This window comes from Xyrauchen texanus, chromosome 43 (assembly GCF_025860055.1).
Source record: "Xyrauchen texanus isolate HMW12.3.18 chromosome 43, RBS_HiC_50CHRs, whole genome shotgun sequence".
NCBI lineage: Eukaryota > Metazoa > Chordata > Actinopteri > Cypriniformes > Catostomidae > Xyrauchen > Xyrauchen texanus.
Window position 1 is genome coordinate 27607064 of NC_068318.1, and position 26726 is coordinate 27633789.

The following is a 26726-nucleotide window of genomic DNA, read 5'->3' on the forward strand; positions in this document are numbered from 1 at the left end:
TTTGTTCACGCGACTTTCAAATTGTGAAAAAAGAAATGGCTGTGCGCAAAACCATGCCGTGGTCAATAAACGAGGTGCAGACGGTACACTCATTAGCGATGAGCGAAATGATAAAGTCTCTTGGGAAGTGTATCAGCTGTTGGCCACACGGCTACCATCGGACCTACCAACAGTGTAGGGAAAAGTAATAAAAACTTAAAAGTGACTACAGAACCATCAAGGAAAAGTGGAAGTGGTTCGACCAAATGGACGCGATCTAAACCGGCGAGCAATGGGAGGGAGAGTGCCCTGGACTGGTGTTGATCCACGATGGAGGATGGTACATTTTGTTACATTAACTCTATACTCTGCTTGAAAGCTTCACTTTATTTAGTTGACCAGCTACTGGAAACTTGCTTCTAAAACAACCAGGCCAATTTAACTGGTACACTTGTATAAAATCACCATGCAACAACTGTTTTATGCAGCACTATGAGCTAGTAGCTAACAGCTAGCGGTTGTGTTATTGTTTTGGTCACTTTGTGTTGTGTTTAAGATGATGTCACAACAGTAGAGGTAGCGCAACTATGACAATCAGCCTATAATCCCACCCACGTTGAGGTGGCACTAAACTGCAGTGGAAATGCAAGCTCAGAAAAGTGAAGCAAGTAGAGTTGAGGTGAGTCGAACCATAACGTGCAGTGGAAAATTGCAATTAGAGCACACTCAATTGCAGATCACGAAAGTTTTTTTATTAGATATTTCATGTATCTGGCTTTGGGACATATCTCGCATCCACAAGATTTTAATATACTGACTATTTATTCCCCTGACCCTCTGAGTTACTTTTCCATTAATATCAGCCTAGAAAATCCTCATAATCACAATCATTATATCACCATCTCCAGGAATCCTTGACATAACCCACTGCTATGGCATCTGACGTCACTGTGTCCACTCCTCACGTCATAATCACTACGGCCATATTTCAACTGTGACCTTTTATTTGGGGTAAGCTCTTCATGCCCACCATGACTGTTTAAGCTGCCTTGCCATTCATATCAGCCTTGCCAAGCATTGCAATCATAACCATTATTATTTCCATCACTATTCTGACGTCATAATCACTACGGCCATAATTATATTGTAACGCTTTAGTGAAGGAAATCACTTCTGTCACTCATGACAGTCTGAGCTGCTTGTCCATTCATATCAGCTCAACCAATGACTGCTGCCAGACTATCCTCCAATCTTATTAGAGAAGAGCTGCGATAAACTGGGTTATGATATAACTTGTCATTGTTTTTAGATTAGAATAAAATGAGCAACCTCTCCATCTATTGGCCAAATAGAGGAAATGTAACAAATCCAGATGCGCAAGCTAAACTGGTGGAATTTCTTATTTAGCCTGCGAGATTCATATTAGTCTATTATTGATTTTAAGTGTCTGAATGTACAATAAATTGTTTCGAGAGATGCATTAATACATTTTAAAGCACTTTTAAACACATATCTCCTGAATATGTGTAGCATTCACGCATAGTCATTTATATATATATATATATATATATATATATATATATATATATATATATATATATATATATATATATATATATATATATATACATGGTTAAAATAACAGCATGTTCATTGTACATGCACTGGGCAGGAAGGGGTCTGTTTACATGTGAGCAAGCGTGACCTGACATGCAATTATCTCTCTTCATTATAATTTGCATATCAGATCACACTTGCTCACATGTAAACAGACTCCTTCCCGCCCAGTGCATGTACAATCTGTTAAATTAATTTATAGTTTAGAATGAACATGCTGTTATTTTAAGCAACCTTTTGTCCTTCCAGCACAAAAAATAAAAATATTTTTTTAAATAAATGACTAATGCTACACATATTCAGGAGATATGTGTTTAAAAGTGCTTTCGAATTTATTATTGCATCTCTCGAAACATTTTATGGTACATTCAGACACTTTAAATCAATAATAGACTAATAGCATGAATCACTAAATAAGAAATTCCACCAGTTTAGCAGGCGCGTCTGGATTTGTTGCAGTTCCTTTATTTGGCCAATAGATGGAGAGGTTTCTCATTTTATTCTAATCTAGTACTTAGTAATGCTGTTCATACCCCCTTTGTAAAATTTACACCACTGAGAATCATAGATTAAAGAAAAGTTAACTATGACAAATATACAATTTTAAATACATTATTGGTATGAATTTTTTTGAAGTGCCATGTCTTGCAATGCTAAAATATTTAATAAAGGGAAAGCTTTACTGGCCTAAGCAATTAAGAAAAAAGTAAGTATATAAAATCAGTTGGAATATTCATTCTGCAATTCATAATCAAATAATCACTTAAACACAATCCGACACTTTCCAGAATCAATGACATGTGGACTGTTGACCAAGCAAACAGCATCCAGACGCTGCATGCATCAAAGTGATGCACACATGCGTGCCAGTAAAACACGCCCTCTCGTCGAGTAGAGCGACGCTGATTGGCTGCTATACATAACAGCGCCTTTTGCTATTTTAGGATTGGCGGATCTGTGCTTGTCCATTACGTTATGCTCTTTTCTACAAATTCACAGGGATGATAGAAAGAGAAGACGTCATGGAGTGTTCCCGAGCGTCCTTGCAATGAGCATCATTTTAGAATTATCCGACAATTTTCACGGACGGGAGTTGCAATGAAGGTACGGTAAAATTAGGGAAATATCGCAAGCGATTTTCTCTCGATTTGCGATAGCCGGTGGCGCGTTTCTGTTGCATTTTAACTTTGTAATTTGGCATCTCCTTGGAAACAGTCTAAATAATTCATTCATATGTCGTATTCGATGTGTCAACGATCACGTTTCTTAAGAGTTGCATCAGTTGTGTTTGGATTCGTCGTATGATGTCTGCAAAAAGATTATGGTTGTGTTTTCTTCAACATTGGTCTTGCTTTTAAGAGTGTTTACGCTTGGGTGACAGTTATGTAATTATATAATAGCTATATAATTATTTATATATACTGTGTATATATAGTTAATAATAAATGATAATGGACATTTGGAACAGAGTGTACAAGCAAGCTGTGATCATCATAACCCAGTTTATCGCAGCTCTTCTCTAATAAGATTGGAGGATAGTCTGGCAGCAGTCATTGGTTGAGCTGATATGAATGGACAAGCAGCTCAGACTGTCATGAGGGACAGAAGTGATTTCCTTCACTAAAGCGTTACAATATAATTATGGCCGTAGTGATTATGACGTCAGAATAGTGATGGAAATAATAATGGTTATGATTGCAATGCTTGGCAAGGCTGATATGAATGGCAAGGCAGCTTAAACAGTCATGGTGGGCATGAAGAGCTTACCCCAAATAAAAGGTCACAGTTGAAATATGGCCGTAGTGATTATGACGTCTGAATAGTGGACAATGACGTGAGAAGTGGACACAGTGAGGTCAGACGCAAGGATTCCGGAGATGGTGATATAATGATTGTGATTATGAGGATTTTCTAGGCTGATATTAATGGAAAAGAAACTCAGAGAGTCAGGGGAATAAATGATCCCCCACTGAAATGTCACAATGATGTGATGAAAATGAACTCAGACAGTTATCAGGGATGAATGGAAGTGATTTCCCTTCTCTAAAAACTTTACAATTGATTGATGAAGCTTTATGATGTCAGAATGGTGGATTATGATGTGAGGGGTGAATATGGTGATGATGACAAAGTTTGTTCTAATGCTTATGATTGTGGAAGTAGCAGTGGTGGGATTTAAATGGATAAATGTTTCCCTACACCTAAATTAGGGGTTAAAGGGGACATTTGCAGACATCAAAATGTGATTTACTTGCAGTACTGGAGAAGTATGAATGTCTCAAGTCTTAATGATGGGGAGAAATAATCATATTTGATATTTAGGTCTAGCAGAGATGAATTCTTGCACGCAGAATATCTCCATTTTTCTAATACACACTCCTTTGCATGCAATGAATGTAGTTGTTAAAGTATTGACCTCTTTTCTTGAGGGAACAGATGTGAGGGTCTACGTGAGTGGGTATAATTAGAGGGTTAACTGCATGTCTGTTAAATCAGGTTTATGAATAATTCCTCTGATTCATAAGAGCACTGCTCTGTTTGGCTTTGTATCTCCCTGTGGTTAATGTAATGATGTTGTAGTGACACTTTGAATAGACCAATTACTCCCTGGGAGGGAAAAGGATGAAACTATCTTCTTAAAGAAAGCTTTTATAGGGGAGGACACCCAGGAGAACTCCTCTTTTGACATTGGTTTTTGGAAATTAAGCTGTTTTAAATCAGATAATATAGTAGCAAGCAGGGGCATGAGTGCATTAGAAGTATGATGGGTGTATTGACATTTGTTTGTTGTGAAATTATAAGTCAGTGTAATTTTAATATGTTGGACATCAATTAGTGTGCTTATTTTTATTTTATTAAGTATTTTTTGAGTAATTTACAACTCAGAATTCTCAGATCACGCCCGATAATTATCGTTTCATTAATTTCTCGTTTATAGAGTGACCCAAGTCCTACATTATCTGGTCCACACTAAAGTTTTCTAAAGCAATTTTAATCTGGACTCCTATATGTTTCTAGTAGGGTTGCAGATTTTAAGAATTTTTTTAATCGTTAATCGTTTAAGTTAATAAATGAGAATCGATTAATCATTAACAATATCTCTTAATAAACTGTAAGTGGTGAACAGCTTGAAACTCAAAAAATGGCAAGATTACTGAACGCAATTAAGATGAAATTGATTAATCAACGATCTATAAGCTTAATTGATCAAATAATTAACAACAAATAGTCAATCATGTTCATTAACATCCTTTGTTTCAGGAGACACATTGGTTGGCAAAGACAAGAGAAACACAAGTCCTCTGAAGTCTGAAAAGTTTGAGATTTGCTGATATGTTTAATATTAAAAAGTGGAAACGGAGTGGCATATCTCCCAAGAAGGTAATTATTGGTAATGCCAGTCATTCTGTAATAAGAGGGCTGTCTCCAAATAACAAATGCTGATAACTACGATTCATTAAATTTACATTTAATGAAATAATCCATCTGCGATGGACTGGCGACCTGTCCAGGGTGTCCCCCGCCTTTCGCCCAATGTTAGCTGGGATAGGCTCCAGCCCCCCGCGACCCTGTACACAGGATAAGCGGTTGACGATGGATGGATGGATGGATGAAATAATCCATCTTTTTGTCTGAATAATTTTAAAGGGACAGTTGTTAGCCACATTTATCATTCACATTTATTGTACGGTGCATTTAATGCAATGAAAGTCAAAGCTAACTGAGGCTAACACTTTGCATAATACCGTATCTCCTTATGTGGTCCACAGAAGAAAGAAAGTCATACATTTCTACAATTATATTACTGATATGTATTATAATTACATATCAGCTTGTGTAATTAGTTGTACTTTCATGTGAAGGCTCATTTGTCAGCGAAGTCATTACAAGTCATGTATGTCTGTCAGTGGGGTTGATTTCTTTACACAGTGGTGCTTTTACAGAGAGTTTCTTACAATGCAAATTAAAGGTGCAGAGTCATTGTTTCTGATAAGCTCAAATGGAGCATACATTATAAAGTTATCTGATTCACATCACTTAATGCAGTTATAAGACTCTGCATTAGTTATGCTGTGAGCCCTTTTCAGACACATTTGTCTGAATTAAGTTGATCTCGGCATGCGCACGGTCATCTTTCAGATCTCTCTGGTGTACAGCGAGCTTATCAATTCAAAATAAGCATTTACCGCACTGCTTTTAAAAAGAGTCCCCATGCATCAAATTGTGACTGAGGGGAACTGTATTGCTCTGTTTACCTTGACGGACACAGATCTTTCAGCCTCACTACTGTCTCTCGGTCTACGTGAAGGAATAGGTCATCATTAGGAACCTCATTAGGATCATCAGACCTCTAAAAGCAAGAGACTCCATCACTGCAGTCTGTCAACCTGTCAGAAACTACCAGCACCAATGCTGGAACAGCTGTAGTTTAACAAGCTAGTGGAGATGTACACACACACATATACACATGCGATATAAACACAAGAATATGGAGGTGAGGCTATGATTTTGAAATGTGAAGTTTTGTTGCTTTTTATGTCCTTGTGGAAAAATTACTCTACCACGGATCCAGCAGGAAAAGATCCACCAATCAGAGAATCATGGCCTAAAAAGTGCGGCAAAAGAGCTGTGCAGCGACCGCCCACTCCCGTGATGATGCACTGCGAATGCTGCAATCGGTCTCCTTACACCCTCAAACGACGAAAAGATTTGTAAAAATGTATTTTTAATTTTAATGCTTCATGGGATAGTAGTTCATACCCTAACGAACAACCTGGTCTCATTGAATGAATAATAGTCTTTATACATTTTTGCAAACTGACTTTTACGTGTCGCTTTCTAGGTTTTGCTGCAGTTTCTTGGTGAAATTAACACTAGAGGCGCTACAACAACTGTGCATTTTATACATTGTCACACAAAACAAATTGGCATTTTAAAAGACTGTCGGTTAGGGTTAGGTATTGTTAAGGGTAAGGGTAAGGATGTCTGGTCTTGTGCAATTAAGGTCTTTCATGAGCAGCCTGAGAGTTTAACAAGTCTTGTACGTTTGTCTTTTTGTCAGATTTTCACATACTTTTTTTGCATCAAATCAAAGTTTTTAATGTTGTGATCACCTCGGAGTTGGTTGGTTTGGTTATGAAATCCCTAAGGAGAAATGTATGGGGAAAACACTTTGCAAACCAAGACTGTTGATAAAGTGGGCGGACACTGTTACGCTCTACTGTAGATTAGCTTCATAATGTACTATATATACAGACTTCATTCAAAGAGTTATCGTTATTTGTAAATTATACAAATGATGACTGAGTAAATTCAGTCTATCTGTCGTGCTCTGCATGAGTCTGTGATGGCTGTGTCCTCCTCACTCAGCTCGCGGGGTGCTAATTGAAGTGACAGGGGGAAGCTGTAGCGCCGGCTCTCTGCCATACTGAAGCACGAGCAGCAATTTCACACTCGACCTTATGTTACGCAACACGGCACTCACGATATCTGCCATACTGTTCAGATATTCTGTGTACTGCCAGAAGGGCATCACTTCAACCCAGGGTTTCTCATGAACAGCCAACATTATTTTATAATCTGATAAACGCAGAAATGACCAGCCAACACAAACTTCAGTGTAATGGGTTGAGAATTTGAAATGGCTTACATAAATACACAATAAAGATACTGTCCCAGTTTATGGAATTAAAAAAAAATATATATATATATATATATATATATATATATATATATATATATACTATGTTATATGATAATAGGCCTAACTTATTTATTGAACTCAATCGACTGCTTTTGTGGCATAATGTTGATTACCAAAAAAAAAATTTGACTTTGTTCCTTGTTTATTTAAAAAACTGCAAAAATTGTGGCTACAGAGGAAGTGAATGGGGCATGTCCCTAAATGTTGAAAAAAATATACTGTTTCAAATGTATATAACCACAAGACAAAAACATTACATGTTTTGTTAACATGACTTTAGTGTGATTAAATCGCCTACTAACTTATCTGTGTAAAGTTATATCCAGTTGTCATGACAGCATATTGCCAGTAAACGCTGTAATGCTGTTAAATCACTATTTTATTCCACAAAAAAATCATGTTAACACATATAATGTTTATGGCTATACTTTTGAAACAATGTGTATTTGTGGTAATCAGTATTAAGCCACAAATGCTGTCGATTGAATTAAACCTGGAATATTCCATTTTAACATGGTTAATGTCACAAATTTGTTTACATTTGATTAGTGATCTAGAATTCATTTTAGATAATACATTTAGTTTGATTAAAATTACATAACCCTAAAACTTAGAAAAAACAAAAGAAATTGAAATATATCTAGACATACTTTATAGGTATTTAAATTATTTATCATACACAGTATGAAATTTTTTTTATATATATATATATATATATATGCATATGCAGGACTAATTTAGTGCTCTCTTGTAGAACATAAGATAAGAGTCACTAATATCTAATTGTATGCAGATGTTTTTGCCATTCTCTAGTGTTATGATTTGATACACCAAAGGGCCACAAATAGCAGTGCCGCATTATGTAAGTGCTTAAACAGAGCAGAGCCACAGGGTGAACCAAGTACTCGATCTGGCTTAACCTGCTCTGTGCCGAGCGTAAGGACAACAACAGATCTCAACCACTCAGCTTAAACTATCGATACATCAGTCAACACAGCCCCATTATGCAAGTCAATCTTTCTCCTTATCTCTCTCTGTCTGCGTCTCCACATCCATTCTGCATCATAAGAAGCATACATGTTCATATTAGCCCATTGATTTTCCAGCACTTAAATAGAGGATGCATCCCCTCCCCACCCCCCAACTCTTCATGCAGTATTCTAAGACGAGATAGAATGCCATGGTGGGTCACAGCCTGTGATGAAAGCTACTGGACAGCTGCCATATTTATAGGGTCAATAATGTGATGTTTGTGTGCATTTGCATCTATGGGGGTTTATTGATTAATATATTTAGAGAAGACAAAGAAACAATAACGTTGACCTCCGAACCTACGATTATGAATAAGAAAGCCCTGTGTTGGTGGTGTTATGACACATCCGGTAGAGTGAAAGCTTAATGTCTTATCCAACATCTTCTAAATGTACTTGTTAAGTAAAAGAAAGCTTGTAGAAGCCCCAGTACATTAGACATTTTAAGAGCAACAGTACTCATAGTACTATCTACTCTCTCTCTCTCTCTCTCTCTCTCTCTCTCTCTCTCTCTCTCTCTCTCTCTCTCTCTCTCATGCTCTCTGTTTCTCCCTCTAGATTTTATGATTATTATGGAAGCACTGTTTAGTTTGTACATCCATTTAGCTGAAACCTGAGAGACATACATTAATCTCGGCTGTTTAGCTCTCACAAACATGACTTCCCACTTTCCTGAGACCATTTTAACATTCCAAACGCACACTAGAATTAGTCAGAACTTGTCTTGCATGGTCTTATTATCCTAACAGCCATTTACAATGTATCATATTCCATGTGCTCTTGAGGATTCACTTAAGAACGGCAAAAATTGAATTGCAATTTATTGCAGTAGATCACATACCTAATTTAAAAGTAAAGTCTATACCTTTCTAAATTGTGTGCCTGTAGTGCGTCCGAATGGAGTTGCCAAAATAGCATCTTTTTTCAAACAGATTTCCCGAACATTATTCTAGTCTGCCATTGGTTGGATAGAAAGACAGTCCTGTCCCAAACTTACACCATTGGTTTAGCCAATTTTGCTGTGTAAGGGGGTGGATTTCCCATACAAAGACATAACTCACTGCTGCTTAACCACCATAGGACGATGCATTGTTGGAGACATGAACTGGGCTGCGTTTCCCAAAAGCATCGTAAGCCTAAGTAGATTGTAGAAACTATTGGTGCCTATGGTCTCTACGGTCAACTTAAGCTTGCAATACTTTTGGGAAACACAGCCCTGGCTAGTCACAACTGTTTTCCGAAACCATAAATATGTCACACCACCATTCAAACCACAATGGTTCAACAATATAGACTATTGTGAAGTATTTCTGAGTAAACTTCCCGTCACCTTTGTAGGAATGCAAAGTGCATGTTACACAAAGTAACATTTATCTTTAACAATGCTATCAAAGTGAATATCAGGCACAACAGTGCTGGCATCTATAACACGGGCCATCATCTTGATCGTTTTGGTTGGATCACAATACTGCGTCAACAACAAATACGTCATCATTTTCAGATATATCAGTTTTCCTAGTCCAGACTATAATGTGAAGACAGCTTTTTCAAATTTATTGTCTTGGAAGAACATTTTTGCTAACAAAAATGCCGCCTCAGTGTGGACGGAAGGCCAAAGCATAAGGAAAAATATGCTTTTTCGTGTGGACGTGGCCTTAAAAAATAAAACACTTTTGAGAACACCACAGAGCAGAACCGCATGTTTACACTTCTCAGGGAGAGAAAAATCAAATATCACTAGTTTACTTGAAGAGCCCAACAGTCCAGATCGAGAAATAAAAATGCCACTTATTTTTAACTAAATGTAATAAAAAAAAATTAAAAAAAGGTTAAACCTTTAAAGTCAGACCTACCATGATCATGTGGTTGTTAACTGATTGGATATACCTCTGCTGAAGCCATCATCATGCTTTATATCATCCTCCTCTTTAAAAAAACGTGCTTAACAGTGGAATTCTACAGTGTCATAGTAAGCTGGAATACTATAAAGTATTCTAACATAGAAAAAATATCACACTCTTCACCTTTAAGAATATTGAAGTTGATTGGAGTTGGTTGTTTTCCTGTTATTATGCCAAAAAGCAGGTAGTGAGTAACATAATGTGAAGCTCAGTAAAGCATATGTGTATGATTTAATTTGTGACATGCAGACAGATCTGCCCTCTGTGGGGACAATAAACTGCAGATTTGGGACAAAGTACCTTTTTAGCCATGATGTGTTTGTATTTAAAATATAATGTTAGTGGAGAAAACAAAATAACTTGGGTTTGCTCTGTGCAGGTGTCTTTGAAAACACAGGGTGGAAATCACCATTGCAGGATTTGGAAAATGTTTGTATGCTTGAAACAAAACTTTCATTCTTGCACCTATCCCAGTTCAATGTGTTAGCAATTTGACTTGTAGTTGACGTCCATGAAGTGTTAACACTGTGGCTGTGTTACGGTTTTGGCAAACAATGGTGACAGAAGGGGCAGAAGTTGTTTGGAAAAGCTGTTTGGAATTTTAGATACCCATTTTCTATTAGGGATGGGCATCGAGTGGGTAGTCGAGTATTCTAACCCACAAAAAACAAGTACTCAACTACTCATAAATTAAAGGGATAGTTCACCCAAAAACGTTAATTCTCTTATCATTTACTCTCTTGTCATAAAGGACTTCAATATGGATTCAAACACTGGAGACATATGGATTACTTTTGCATATCCTTATGTGATTTTTGGAGCTACAAAGTTCTGATCAACATTCACTTGCATTTTATGAACCTACAGAGCTGAAAAATTATTCTTTGTTTGTCAAAATATATCAAGGATTGCCACACTTTGCTTTCAAAAGCACAGACGCCATCATATCATCTACTCTCATCCAAAACCCCTATGACACACATCCACAGTGGATTCAATTGTAACTGCAAGATTTGGTGAGAGTTTTAGAGGGAACTTCAGCGTTGCTCATGGCATGCAAATGCAGAAAGGAAAATTAATTTGGGATATTTGAGTAGTGTTTTTAATACTCGAGTAGCTGACGTAGAACAAGTACAGGATTAGTCGTGCATATCCTTAAATAATATGTGTTTCAATACTTGTGCAGTTGATTTGTCATAACATCCTTTATATCTGATATTTCTTCTCCAGGCGGGGGCCTCCTCCATGTGGGCGTCATGTTGCGGGCTTCTGAACGAGGTGATGGGCTCAGGTACGGTCCGTACACAGCAGCCGGGCTTCGGAGCTGGAGCCGGGCCATTCCGCTTCGCCCCCAGTGCTGGATATTCCACCTACCCCCCCAGCAGCACCACATCAGGAACCACAGGCCTGGTGTGCAAAGCCTGCGGACTGGCCTTCTCCGTGTTCCGACGAAAGGTAGGGCAAAAGTGGTTTATGAGATACGATTTGGCATGAATCAAAGGTTTTTCAGGATATAAGACAACTTTTATTATCAAAACAACTTAAGGTGGGTCACACGGGTGGACTGACATGCTGACAAGTGCTCACAATCCCTGTAAAATCATCAAAACAGACCATTCTAACCAGCTTGGAAGATCAGCTGTCAGCAGGGGTGGACTAGGAAGAGAAATCGGCCTGAGATTTTACATAGAAACCGGCCATACCATTTCAGCTTATCGCGGCCTATCCAGCTCCCGTTTCGCAATGGCCAGTCCGCGCCAGGCTATCAGCTATCAGCCTTAGGCTGGGCTAAGCTCCCCCTTCCCCACAGGGTTATGATGAATGTGTGCTGCTCTTCATCTTGCTAGTCTGGTATGAAGTGTTTACTTCTCGAGATATCATCAGTGTTGTGATATTCTATCAGCACATTCACATCTGTCTGCACCAGCACACGTATGCATAGTCATGATGGATAGAGCTGGCATAAACTCCAATTGGACTGGATTGATTGAACATGGTGACATTTGATAACAATCACTGAGCCAGCCAACAGAGACAGAAATGCTTTTCACAGAGTTTGAAAGCTAAAACCCTCCTCAGTCAAGATAAGTTGCAGCATGCAGCACTGATTGCAGACAGTTTAGAGATGGCAACATTTGTCAGTTTTCCTTCAGTGTCAATCAAAAAACTAAACCATGACATAATTAAATCACTCATTTTATGAAGTTGACCATTTACTGCTAAAGGAAATTATCAGTGCACATTGTAAATTGATTTTCACCCACCAACCCATTAAAGGAATAGTTCAACCAAAAACGAAAATCGGTCTTCATGTACTCACCTTCATGCCATCCCAGATGTGTAAGACTTTCTTTCTTCAGCAGAACACTAATTTCAGCTCTGTTGGCCCTTACAATGCAAGTCAACAGGGTCCAAAACTTTGAAGCTCAGAAAGCATGTAAAGGCAGCATAAAAGTAATCCATACGACTCCACTGGTTAAATCCATGTGTTCAGAAGGGATATGATAGGTGAGGGTGAGAAACAGATCAATAAGTCAATTTTTACTATAAATCTCCACTTTAAAAACAGCCCTCCCCTCTCTTAAGAGTTCGTCTTCTTTTGTTTATGCTGATTCACATTCTTCATGCATATCGCCCTACTGGGCAGGGAGGAGAATTTATAGGAAAAAAGGACTTTTCCTTTAAGCACATAAAGGAAAAATTATTTCCTACTGACATAATAAAGCAGAAGACATAAAACAACCATCTTAAGACATATGTTTTTGTGAAACATCTAATGTGCCTTAGACTTTTGCACATTACTGTATGTTTGCATTCAAGGAATTTTAACAGTAACACTGTTGTTTATCCATTGTATTGTTGAAATTGCGAACCCCTTTCTCTCTAATGCTTTTTATTCTCTTCTCCCTGGCAGCACATTTGTTCGGACTGTAAGAAGAGCTTCTGCTCTCTGTGCTCTGTGCTGCAGGAGAACCTGCGCCGCTGTGCCACCTGCCACCTGCTGTGGGGCACGGCCTTCCAGCGGCCACGCTTAATGCGACTCCGCGTTAAAGACCTGCGGCAGTACCTCACGCTGCGAAACATCAACACGGACACCTGCAGAGAGAAAGAGGACCTGGTGGACCTCGTGCTCTGCCATCTGGGTGCCGAGTTGGAGATCGGAGAACATGGTGAGGAGGAGGAAGAGGAGGTGGAAGGGGATACAGACAGAATGCCGTCACTCCCGTGCTCTCTTTCCACTCTGCCTGCCTCTGCCACGCGCTCTGCATCACAGCAGTCGGCACTATCCGCAACCGCCTCTCAGGGAGAAGCTCTCAGTCGCAGTGATAGCTCAGGGACAACCAGTCAGGTGAGGCGATGGGAATTCTTTGATTCTGATCAATTTGTTCAGTTTGTAGTAGGGCTGTCAATTTAACGTGTTCATTTAGTGTGATTAATTATATGAAAAATAATGTGTTAAAAAATGTATGTAAATTTCGAAACCATCAGAGAAATGCAAGCTTAATGTACCACCTTGATGTGGTAATAGGGGGCAGTCAGCTCCAGCTGTACAGCTTAGATCAAATCAAATATACCAGTGAGCAGTGTAATAATGTCTATACAATTGTCTCTGTGGTAAACATTACTTGAAAAGATTTTCAACAACAACATTTTTGTTTATTAATTTGCATGTAATTGGTCAATCATGCCAAATTATTTAAAACTTGACAAATGATGTATGATGTTACGTGGACAACAGTTGTTGTCCTTATTTAGCAACATTCTAGCTATTTTCATTTTTAAAGCACATAATGTATCGTTTCAAAATTCACATTTAATATATGACTGTATGTGTGTAATGTTTTAGAACAAAATGGGAAGTCACTTTAATGTTAACGTTTGACCTTATTTTACTCATCAAAAATCACTCTTGTAAAAACCTGTTAGAAATACTTTAGGGAACCCATGGTGCAGCTCTATTTTGATTCAAATAATCAATTTTTGTTCTTAAATTATTATCTGGACATTGGGCTGAAACGATTAGTCGACATTATCGACAAAAACATTTTGACAATTAATTGTTGCAATAATCGGCCGAATAGTCGAATAATCACTCTAATAATCGTTAGATTAGTCGATTATAAAAATAATCGTTAGTTGCAGACCTACTGGACATTTATGAATTATCTCACAGGAAAGGAAAACGTCAAGTCATTTCATGTGGTCTTTAAGCTGCTTACAGCCCTTAGTTTCTGAACATTCAGCTCTGACGTGCTTTGATGTGACCACGTGGGTTCTTGAAACAGCTGTATCCCACGAGGCTAGTAGTGACTTTTAAGCTTTGCCTTTTTTCAGATTTGACATGCTGAGCACATTACATAAGGTTGGAACAGATCTTCTCATAATTCCTTCCAGCGCGACAGGAGAGTAGAGTCGCAATCAGCTACACGTGGCAAATGACTAGGCATATAGGGACACATTTATTGGGACATCCTCAGTTGGGAAATTCATTTCTAAATAAAGCAAACATTGTTTTTTAATATACTAAAAGTTTTCTTTTAGGAAAAGTGTTAGGGTGAGTATTGTTATATTTAGCTTAATAAAAAAAATTGTCTATGGTATGTACTCTATGTAAACGTCTGTGTGTGTTTAAGGAGAGATTGTGATGGTCCAGTGTGACTCAATAGAGCCTGGGTAGGCAGGCTGGCCCATTCATTATTAATGCGCAACCAGCCAGCAAAGCTGTGCGACGTCTGTTCTGTATGTTGTCTTGTGTGAGAGTTCAGTCCATGTGCTGAGCTTCCTCATAAACACAGTCAATTCCTCAGCCAGACAGCAGACAGGATGAACGCCATTAGCCAAAAGAGGAAGAGAATGAGAGAATGGCTTCTGTATTTCCAACAAAATTTTGTTGGTTTGATATATTTAAAGAAAGCATTTCTAATCAATAAAAGCTATTATAAACAGTAATAGATTTAAAGTGGATCAGATTAGTTTTGGATAAAGGAATATTTCAGGCTCAATTCAAGTTAAGCTCAATCGACAGCATTTGTGGCAAAATGTTGATTACATGTTAACATGATTTAGTGTGGTAACATCAAATCAATTTGGTACTTTAGCCCAGTGGTTCTCAACCGGGGACACACATTAGGGGGCCGCAGCATACTTCCAAGGGGGCCTCAAGTTGACTTAAAATGAATTTACAATAAGAAATATTTAAATAATTCAACTTAATTAAAATGCTAAAAAAGCTCTTTAAGATATATGCCTACAAATGATAAACTTAGGTCTGACTCATGCTTCGCTGTAACACCTGTTATATATGGTAAATGGTCTGCACTTGTATAGCACTTTTTTTAACCTTAGAGGTTACCAAAGCGCTTTACACTGTGTCCCAGTCACCCATTCACACACACACACACTCATACACCAATAGCGGCAGAGCTGCCATGCAAGGCACTAGCCTGCCATTGGGAGCAACTTGGGGTTCAGTGTCTTGCCCAAGGACACTTCGGCATGTGGAGTCATGTGGGCCGGGAATCGAACCGCCAACCCTGTGATTGGCAGCCAACCCGCTCTACCAACTGAGCCACAGCCACCCCATTACATTTAATAACACCTGTTGGTCTTTCATAACTTTGCTTAAACAATGTTATAAAACAGCTTTTTTTTATGAAAATGGTAACTGTGCTCTGACAGCTTAAATATTTAAAATGCTTAACAAGATGTCATTGTGATCACACATGTGTGATTGTATTCTTCCGAGTCTATGTAGAGTGCTGGCTACAACTGTAACATTTAAAGAGAGGAAAAAGGACAATTGCCACCAAGAATTTACAAACGGGTTTGGCTTAGAATCATTTGTAGACTAGCAATGTGGAATATAACAATATGTACAGTGGCACCTTTTGCCCATTGTCCTGGAATTACAAAGGCACATACAGTTGAAATCACAAGTGTTTATCTTAATCAGATGACACTAAGTGAGATTATGTGTCTTCACACTCAGAGATGTTATCTGTACCTTTACCCGTTTACACACACATAGATGTTATGTGTGCGCCTTTTTCAAATGCTTAAGAGAGTGTTTAAATACAGTTTTATGTATACGGTTGCAAAAACATGCAATGCACATACAAGACATTGTTGCAGGGAGACATTAGTGCCTTTCCAAATACAGAACTGCACCTTTCACCTCTCCCAAACTGCGAGCAGTGTCTAAACCAAGAAAACAACATCAAATAAAGTATTCTCTACAAGACGAAAACAAAATGCCATCATGTACATATCAGGAGCTGTCTGTTCTTTGTTTGTAGAGCCATACAGTACAGTAGTATGTTTGGTTTCAGACGTTCATTCCATTCCTAGGGAATGCTGTCTCCAAACAGTGGCTAGCCCACTGGGTCGTCAATGCCATTGCTTTGGCCTATCAGACCCAGGCCATGCCCACCCCTTTGTGGGTTCAAGCACACTCGACGAGAAGTGTGGCATCCTCATGGGCACTGGCCAACGGCACCTCCCTAGCAGACATCTGAAAAGTGGTGGACTGGGCAACACCCAATACCTTTACGAGATTCTACAATCTCAGGGTTGAGTCGGTTTTGTCCCGTATTCTCTCAGGTCCGAGCACGTAGAACTCGGGAATAGGGAAGATTTTTGGGAAATCAAATGTTACAACTTCGTTGACATGACTAAACACAGGTAAACCCTGTAAACGATTTTCACACTAAAATCATGTTAACATGTATAATATTTATTTACGTCTTGTGGCTATACTTTTGAAACAGTATGAATTTTAACATTAATGGACTGGCACCATTCACTTTGATTGTAAATGCCTTACTGTTACTACAGTTTTTGCTCTATTTTTTGTTTAATAAACGAGGGACAAGTGAAAATAATTTTCTTCGGAAATCAAAATTATTCTACAAATGCTGTCAATTAAAAACATTGATTGTCATTTGAAAACTCAATAGTTTTCCTAATATAATTTTTTTTCCTAAGGAAACGGTAGTGCAGGCCATTTTTTACTCAATCTGGAATCATAGAACTTTGTTTTTTGGTGGAGAAAACACCATTCTAGTGTGGTAGAGAGGTGTAAAGTAGCTAAATGAATACATTTTCAAACAAATGATTGAAAAAAAATTATTTGTGTGTACAAAGCCTGAGCCTGGGATTCCTTTCATTAAAATATGTGACAAATATCTTAGTTCACTCATAGAACATGTTTTTTTTTTGTTATTTAAACTTATTGTGACCCTTAATTACTGATAAGTAGCTGAGTGGTCAGATATAACAGGTTTTTTAGACTTAAAATACGTCCTTTGTGTTTTATCATTAGGACCATGGAGATGCTGCATCAGTTTCTCTCCTCAACCTGGAGCCTCATGAGGAGATACTGGAGGTGAGAGAAACTGTCTTTGTGTATTCTTTCCCTGCAACAGCATGACAACAAATCAACATTTGTTATGTTATTATACTACTGCCTGTGAAGATGATTGGGTTACTTTGAAACACTCAGATTCTCTCTGAGCATCCATTAACATTTATAATTCAATGCTAAGAAATATCTTCTGGAGTTATATTATGTTTGTGTTGTTGTAGGATTGTTGACTGCAGTTGAATGCTATAACCCCATGTGTTTTACCCTAAGCAGGCGAGCCCGGCATCGCAGAGACGGGCGCGCGCCTCCCTCTCAGACCTGTCTCACGAAGAAGACATTGAGAGTCTGACTGTACGGCAGCTGAAAGAGATCCTTGCACGAAACTTTGTCAACTATTCAGGTTGCTGTGAGAAATGGGAGTTGGTGGAGCGTGTCCATCGACTTTACAGAGAGAACGAACACAACAGAAGATCCAGTAAGAACATGAAACATATTGTTATAATTTTGTATTGCTTTCTTCATGATACAATCAGTCAATGAAGTGTTAATCATAACTAAACAGTAGTTAATGTAAGATGAACCAATATGGGTTGCATAAGAAAATAGTAATGGCTCTACTTACAAAATCGATAGAATTGCACATAAAATGTTCATGGGTACTTCAACAGACATTTTAGATATATAATTGGCAAAATAATGAGAGGTCAACTTTTGTATTTGTTAAAGCTGGAAATAGCACAGCTGACCGTCGTATAATGAAAGCGGTGGATGATGAGAAAGAATGGGCCCATTTTTTCACATTTTTCAATTCCAGAAAAGAGACAGAGCCTTTCCTGAAAGACTTTAAAAAAAAAAAATATATATATATATATTTAAAACGTGAAACTGAATCAGTCAAGGATCAGTACAAATTCAACTGTGGCATATATGATTTTCAAAAAAGCCTCATGGTCTCCTTAAAATTGTTTTTTCTTTTCTTTCTTTGCAGTGGACAATGTTAGCAACATATCTGCAGGTAAGAGAATACATATGTTACATATACTGTACATGTACTTTTATGTTAACACCAAATTAATTTGGTACTTTAGTATGTAGTCTGATAAATGTATAAACATGTAGATAAATAATAGGCTTTGCAAGCAACATTTAACCCTGGATTCATGTTTTTTAACTCTGGGCTAAGGCCAATTTTAACCTTGGGTTAAACAACGTTTCACACTTGTTATTTTAAAAACAATGCCACCATGTGATTTTAGGGTTTTACAGTTGTTAAGCAACAGACAACCCATCTCAAACCAAACAATGCTTGCCTCGTTAAATATTCATGAGATTTGTACAGTCACAGAAATGCTGCCTTCAGGTGAACCTGGGAAGATCGTACCTCCAAGTTGATTTGGCATTCAAGTGGGAAACAAAATACAGAAGAAGCCAAACATAAACAAATGCACAATGAACAATGCCAAAGGCTCTTTTTCTGTTGTACCAGTGAATAAACAACTAAAAAGTGAATACACCTACAATACTTAAAGACAACATATATGATTTACTAAGGCATGGTATCTAACAAATTATTAATTATTTTGCCTAAAACTAACTGAATTAATTGACTGTCATATACACCAATCAGCCACAACATTTAAACCACCTGCCTAATATTGTGTAGGTCCCACTTGGGCTGCCAAAACAGCGCCAACCCGCATCTTAGAATAGCATTCTGAGATAATATTCTTCTCAGCACAATTGTGGTGACTTTGTCCGTTTGACCCATTCTGGCAATTCTCTGTGACCTCTCTCTTCAATAAATTCTGTCCACAGAAATGCCACTCACTGGATGTTTTTTGTTTGTGGCACCATTCTGAGTAAATTCTAGAGACTGTTGTGTATGAAAATCTCAGAAGATCAGCAGTTACAGAAATACTCAAACCAGCCCATCTGGCACCAGCAATCATGCCACGCTCCAAATCATTGAGATCACATTTTTCCCAATTCTGATGGTTGATGTGAACATTAACTGAAGTTCCTGATCTCTATCTGCATGATTTTATGCACTGCACTGCTGCCACACGATTGGCTGATTAGATAACCGCATGGATGATTGTTGTTGTCTGTTGTTGGCTGGTTTGGGTATTTCTGTAACGGTTGATCTTCTGAGATTTTCATACACAACAGTCTCTAGAATTTACTCAGAATGGTGCCACACAAAAAAAACATCCAGTGAGGGCAGTTCTGCAGATGGAAATGCATGGTTGATGAGAGGGGTCAACAGAGAATGGACAGAGTGGTTCATACTAGTGATGGGTCATTCGCAAACGAGCCGGCTCGCATTTCAGATTAGCCGAATCTATTTAAAAATAAATATTAAAAAAATTAAGATATGAATAATCAAAAGATTTAATTGAATAGATTTAACTAATTCAAAGAACGAAAAATAAATAAAATAATATAGGCCTAAATGCTCAAGCACACACACATTCTGTCTGCTCAGACTAACAGCTTCACCTGTTGTTCCTGTCAATCAGACACGTGGTGTCAACCAATGGACCAAAGATGTGTGAGGGAGGGCAGAGCCCTCCTAGAGTACAAGGGTACTTCTTATGTAAAGAAGTAACCTTGTGACTTCTTTACATGAGGTTGTAATTATTTTTTTTTATTATTTTTTTAATGTCTCCTTATATTATTCTTCTTTTTGTGTGTCAGCCCATGTTAAAATTAAGTTGATTGTAATTTGAATGTCATTTTTTTGTAATAATTTTGTTTTTTGCTTAAAAAAAAAAGTAGCAGCCGAGAAAAGAGAGTAAGAACAGCTGTGAAAACAAAAGTGGAAAATGAGTCGGAAGCACAGTAGCATTTTGATGCATTTTAATAATGTAGACAATGTTAGAGCACAGTGTAGAATTTGCCAAAACAAAATCTCATATAAAGCCGGTTCTAAGCACAACCTAATAATTTAATTAGAATTGTTTTAACACCAATCATAGTCAAACTATCGCAAACTGTTTGACTTGCAAAAATACAAAACATGTTTTTTAAAGAGCTGTTTGGGAGCCAAAAGAGCCGGCTCTTTTTGGTGAGCTGAGCTGGAATGCCCATCACAAGTTCATACTGACAGTGTCTACAGTAACTCAGATAACCACTCTGTACAATTGTAGTGAGAAGAATATCATCTTCGAATGCTATTGTGAGATGTGGGTTGCCACTGTTTTGGTGGCACGGGGGGGATCTACACAGTATTAGGCAGGTGGTTTTAATGTTGTAGCTGATTGGTTTAAAATAAATTCATATTTTTTAAATAAAGTACAGAAGTTAAAATAATTTTGCAAAATCATTGGTTTCCATGATCTTCATGTAGACACGCCCCTTCCAATGTCCCAACTTGGAAACTCGGGTATCATCTAGAATTACGACTTTTCCACTCGTAAATTTGACTTTGCTGGGTCATTCATGTGCTCAGAACTCGTAATTATGATATTTCTGGTTCCACTTGAAGGGTACAAAACTTTTTTTAGTTTCAGTGTCTGAGGGAAACAGTTAAAATGTCAAACAGTTATGGCTGATGCATTAACTGGAATGATGAATCATTTAATCAATTGATTTATGTGGAGACATTTCCACAGATGAACAAGCAGTTATTAAAACACCAAGTTGGGTGTTCGTTGTGTGCTCTACTTGTCAACTCAATGTTATTTACCTCATAAATATGCAAATAAGAAAATCAAACTAGGGTTTACAAATATAAAGTGTAAAATCTTGAAACCTGACTACCCAGGATTCATTTCTAACTCAGGATAAAGTGTTAACCTTGTGAAATTTGGAAAATGCTAGCTTATGCTAAAAATGCTAACCCTGCCATTACTGTGTTTGTCAAAGTTATAGTTTACCCTCCACCTATATGCAATGGAGGTACTGAAGGTAAGATTAAGTCTTTGTGTAATGCTGCCCCAACATCATTTGAAATCATTCCATTATCATGAATGTGGGTGAAAAGTGATTGCATCCCAATGCATGTTGGCAGTGGCTGAAGTTTGATATGTGGCTCTCACGTGCATGATCAAATTTGTGTCTGATAATATGTCATTAATGCTCCTAATGTGATCTGTCTGTCTCTTATAGCTTGTCACATTACTGTAATTGCACCTTGCCATCATCATTTAATTTAATGATTAACACTTGGACAAGAGCCCAAGCTGATATTAAGGTCCCAAAATTATTGCTGCCCAATTTCTGGCACAATATTTTAAGTGGCTTTTTGGAGACAGACCAGATATCTTTGTGGTTTAGCAGGCTTTGAGGTTGTGCACTATTCATGATTTTGTTTTTACAGCACTTAACAGAGATAATGAAGACAGGCATAAGCAAATACTGGCTTATTAGTCTGGAGTACAATACAGTTGAAAGCAATATGAAATATGCTTTCATTATAAGAAATGTTTTATTGAAGGGTTTGAACACTAACGTTGACTGGCCAGAACGACATAATATAATTAAAAAAAACTAGGGACTCTATTTCCGTGAGTGCACAAGGTGCAGCGCTACGTGCAACAACCGTTTCTATACGTTTTATAAGTGCACTAATTCTAAGTGCAATATTTGTGCCAGTGCAAAGCACAAGTAGACATGGTTGGGAGTGTTTGTGCTGTCTTTGGGCGTATGCATGCAATCTATGGGTGTATTGTAAATGGTGTAAAGCGCAATTTGCTATTTTCCTGAGAAATAGGTCATTGCGCCAAGACATTTTGAAAGCATATCTGTTTTCAGCACAAAGTCTAATCTCAGTTCCTGTATTTGCAGTTTGGAGATTCCACCAGCAGGTAGTAATAAAGTTAATGTCCAAACTCTGGAAACAATGTGGAACATCAAATTAGGTCCCTGGTGATCAGAGTTGTATCCGTCTTATGAAACAAAAATGTATGAGATTTGTATTAAACTATCTATAGGTCATGGTTTATTTTTATTATTATGTTTATATTTACAGTTATATTTATGATCTAGTTTGTGTTGGTATTTTTCCAACTGTATTTATGTCACTGCAAAAGGTGCCGGTGAAAGAATTTGGAGAGGATAAAATGTAAAAGATTCATTCTTTCTTTTCTTTTTTTGACCATTTCGTTGTTTAGTATATATTTTATTTTCGTTTAAAGTGTCATTTAAATGTAGAAATATTTTTGGTTGAATTTTTTCGTGTTTCAATAAATACATTTAATTGTTCAAAAACGACCGGTAGAAGTGAGGTGCATGACGATTCAATCACTATTAATACTAGCTATGATTTGTGTGTCAGTAGATGAAAATTATTCATAATACTTACATTCCCTATAATTTAATGGAGCATACTGACAAGAATCGCATTTTCTAAGCATATAAAAGGAGCGTGCCCATATTTATATTATTCAAATTAATTGCATGCTGTCCATTTACACTACCAACTTATGATTGTGCCATCTTTGTTTATATTGCTAGTGCTTCAGGGAATGGACTACATATTAGGACGCTGGTACTGCAATAACCGGAGAAGAACCTCAGAATGAAATTGTACTTGATCCAGCCCATTAGCACATAGCGCACACAATTTCGCCAAACCCACTTGCGTTTAGACTTGGTGCATGTTTGCACAAAAATACCAAAACTTCATGGCCATGCCCACTGACTTAAAATTGTCATGAGTGCAAAGAGCTAGTGCTCTTAAAATTGGGTCCAATATGTTAAAGGAAAAGTTCACAACATTTATTTACTCATCTTCATTTTGTTCCAAACCTTTATTCTGTTATTTCTGTCTGTGGAACGTAGAACTTTATTTTTTATTTTCAATTTTCATTGTGGCCACTGCTTTGAAGCTCCAAAAAGGACCAAAAATACCATAAAAATTCAAAATGATTTATCCAATGGGGAATTTTATTTGCACAGGTGCCAAAATAAAAGTCATTATTGAAGTCAAGATCAATATGAATTCATCAGAATAATGAATAATCATCTTAAATAATGTAATAAAATGAGGCAAATAAAAAATAAAATTAAAATCTTTAAAAAACACATTTAAATAAGGTAGCAATAATTAAGTATTTTACATTTACATTTATGCATTTGGCAGACTTCATCACATGACTTCAAAAAAGTATTTTGAAGTCATGTGATGGAGCTGATCAAATGTACTTTATATATATATATATATGTATATTCACAGAAAATCTTCTAAGGAAGTGTGAGTAAATAATGACATCATTACATTTTGCTTAAAATTAATATAGTTATTATTTATGCTGTCATGTACAAAACTCTTTCCCAAGAAAAAAAAACAACTTAAAACACATAAGAGAAATCTGTCTGTCTATCTGTCTGTCTGTCTAAGGTACAGTAAGCTGTGCAAATGGCAGTGTGCAAATATGTAAAGCAGTGCAGTAAAGTGTGATTGTGAAGCCATACAAGAGATTTCTGTCTTGTCTTGCAGATGGCATGCAAGTGGCTCAGCTGGGCGGCGTTGATGAGAACCTGTGTCGCATCTGCATGGATGCTGTTATAGACTGTGTTCTGCTTGAGTGTGGTCACATGGTCACCTGCACCAAGTGTGGCAAGAGAATGAACGAGTGCCCCATCTGCAGGCAGTATGTGGTGCGGGCAGTGCACGTCTTCAAATCTTAACACTGGGCCACTACTGGAAAATCAAAACACTACTGGACTAAGCAGTATGGGGCCATGGATCAAGTCACTACCTTTAGTTTCACGCTGAATTAAAGGGATAGTTCACCAAAAATATAAATTATTTTATTATTTACACACCCTCATGTCATTTCTAACCCATGTAACTTTCTTTTGAAGAATGTATGAGTCGTTTTTTTCCATGCAGTTATAATGAAAGGGAATTGTAGAGTTCAAACTTGCAAAATGCAGAGAAATGTATCATAAAAGTGGTCAATATGACTTGGGTACTAAATTCCTTGACTTCTGAAGTCAAACAATAGCTTTGTGTGAAGAACATGCCAAAAGATTTCATTATTCACTTAAAATATTCACGTCCACCCTAGATGTCCTTGGCACATTCATGATGGAAGTAGCGATTCATGAACGAATCATTCTTTTGAGGCAGGTCTTTTAAATGAATTGGCTGATTTGGTTGAAACCAACATTAAAGTGAGTAAATTATGACAGAATTTTCATTGTCGGGTGAACTGTCCCTTTAAAGTAAGGGAAGTGGTACTGCGCACACACTTTCGAGTGCAAGCATTTCCTGCTGGCTGTTTTATTTGGTGATTCATTGACACTGTACTTGTGTTTGAATCAAATCTGTGGTTAGTAAACTAGGGAAGATGGACTTTAGAGGAAAAAAGTATATTAAGTTTAAATGGTTTACATTATTGTAAACATTCTGAAATGTTTTATTGTATGTGCAATATTAGAGTTCTTTACATGTGCGTGTAGAGAAACCGATTGCCATTAAGATGCATGTTGTCATAGCGACAGTGAAGGGAGAATGTAGGTGCCAAAGTAGAAATGTGCAGAATGGCTTCTGGATTGTTTTTATGTGCTATTATTAAAACCTTTATTTCCCATGTACTGAATCTGCTACTGCCACATGCCACAATTTAGTATCCGTAACACAGGATCAAATGACCAGCGAGCAGTGGAGTTATCTACAGCAACAGTGACTGCTAGTTGAAAGAAAATACATTTCATATTTTCAAAGAGTCACTGGAATCCAGCATCTGCCATTATGTAGCTTATCACTGGAACCTCAATTACTTTTTAGCTTCATCCAATTTTGCAGTACCTGTAAGACAATAAATGTGTGGTTAATCTGCCTCCATTGTGCCATGTGAACATAATATTTAAAGTTGCACCAAGTATTTTTTGTGATTGTGCATCTTTTTATACATATTTAGGTGTAAAACTTTTTGAAGTGGAAAAAATAACTTGGTGCACCTTAAATTGGCCTCATGCCATGATAGGTTTTGATTAAAAAAAAAAATCAATTTCTCTGTTGGTCGAAGAGACAAATCTGCTTTGTTGTTCTTCATCTCAAGCAATACAATGACTCGGAAGTCCATTTTTTTGGTGTGTTTTGTGGCCACACAAACCTGTGTACATTTCAAAGATTTCCACCAGCGGTGCTACGTGCATTTATGTATCACAGTTCTCTACTGGGTTTGCACAAAAATTGCAGATTCTACTTTGGTTGAATCCACTGTTTGTTTCTTTCCCCTCTTTTGTGAATATTGAAGTCTTATAGATAATGGTAAGTTAATGAGAGGAAATTGTCATACAATTCCTCTAGATGCCCTTTGTTTTTCGGTGAATTATGTAGTCAAATATAAGTTAGAAAGTCTGTGGTATTGCCTAGACAAACAAATATAATGGAAAATTTAACCTATTAATTGCATCATTTTATAAAAATGTAAAAACAAGATGTACCTCAAGTATATGCATATATTTATACTCAGTCCTTTTCTTTTTTTTTCCCCCATCCTCTTCGTTTCAGTTTTCCCTAGAATGTCAACAGCATTTATTTAGTAGGTCATCTTTTACACCACCCAAAAAGAAAATACTACAGGAGAATTGATAGCTTGTATTTTTCAAACTTTTTTTTCCCTTTTTTTTTCTGGTGTTAAAACATTTCCACCACTGTCTACCCAACACTGACACTGTGCATATGTGTATGTTTCTAATGCTGCTATCTTTAAAAGATGTCACTTGGTAGTAGGCAACTACTCTAGCTGAGTATACAATGGAAAAGATTACACCCTCAAAATTAAGTGAGCGCTTTAAGAAGTTTTGGGTCTGGTCTTTGTAGTTTGGAATGTTGCACTTTTTATTTTGGTAATTCAAAAATTATTTATTAAATTGAAAAATATATATATGGTACCTTGAACTAACAAAATAAAGATTTTTCTCATTTAAGTAGGCCTACGACTGTATTTCCTGTGGGGCAAGTTATAAAATGCTGATCTGCGCCCTCTAGTGTCTGATAACTAGAGCGCACTCAGAGAAATTGAATAAGCTAGTCAAAATGGTTATGAATTCGTTTAAAAATGCCGACTTATTAATAAAGTAATACCAGTATAAGGTTCCTGATTATTGTGGAAAACCGACGGTGAGTATGAAATAACGTGGCCCATATTTAGCACTCAGTTGACTCGCCACGA

The 26726-nt window shown here is 37.3% G+C and overlaps 1 protein-coding gene across 4 annotated transcripts; it reads left to right on the top strand.

Annotated features, from left to right (window-relative positions):
• Nucleotides 1–2576: 2576 nt before the first annotated feature.
• Nucleotides 2577–26465, top strand: rnf34b (ring finger protein 34b). Of its 4 annotated transcripts, none has more exons than XM_052115914.1 (8): nt 2577–2700; nt 11463–11687; nt 13147–13581; nt 17554–17616; nt 17866–18070; nt 18584–18610; nt 21463–21504; nt 24038–26465. In XM_052115914.1, the coding sequence occupies exons 1-8, from the start codon at nt 2695–2697 to the stop codon at nt 24226–24228; spliced, it is 1194 nt and encodes a 397-aa protein (XP_051971874.1). In that variant the 5' UTR covers nt 2577–2694; the 3' UTR covers nt 24229–26465. The 4 variants fall into 4 exon arrangements, with proteins under 4 accessions (XP_051971874.1, XP_051971875.1, XP_051971876.1 ...); XM_052115915.1 differs by having other exon boundaries at nt 17869–18070; nt 24038–26463; XM_052115916.1 differs by lacking the exon at nt 21463–21504.
• Nucleotides 26466–26726: the final 261 nt, after the last annotated feature.

Excerpts from the sequence above, each read along its gene's own strand:
- rnf34b (XM_052115914.1), top strand. Across the intron at positions 13,582-17,553 it reads GCTCAGGGACAACCAGTCAG|GACCATGGAGATGCTGCATC; the intron begins GTGAGGCGATGG and ends TTTTATCATTAG. Across the intron at positions 21,505-24,037 it reads ATGCAATGGAGGTACTGAAG|ATGGCATGCAAGTGGCTCAG; the intron begins GTAAGATTAAGT and ends CTTGTCTTGCAG.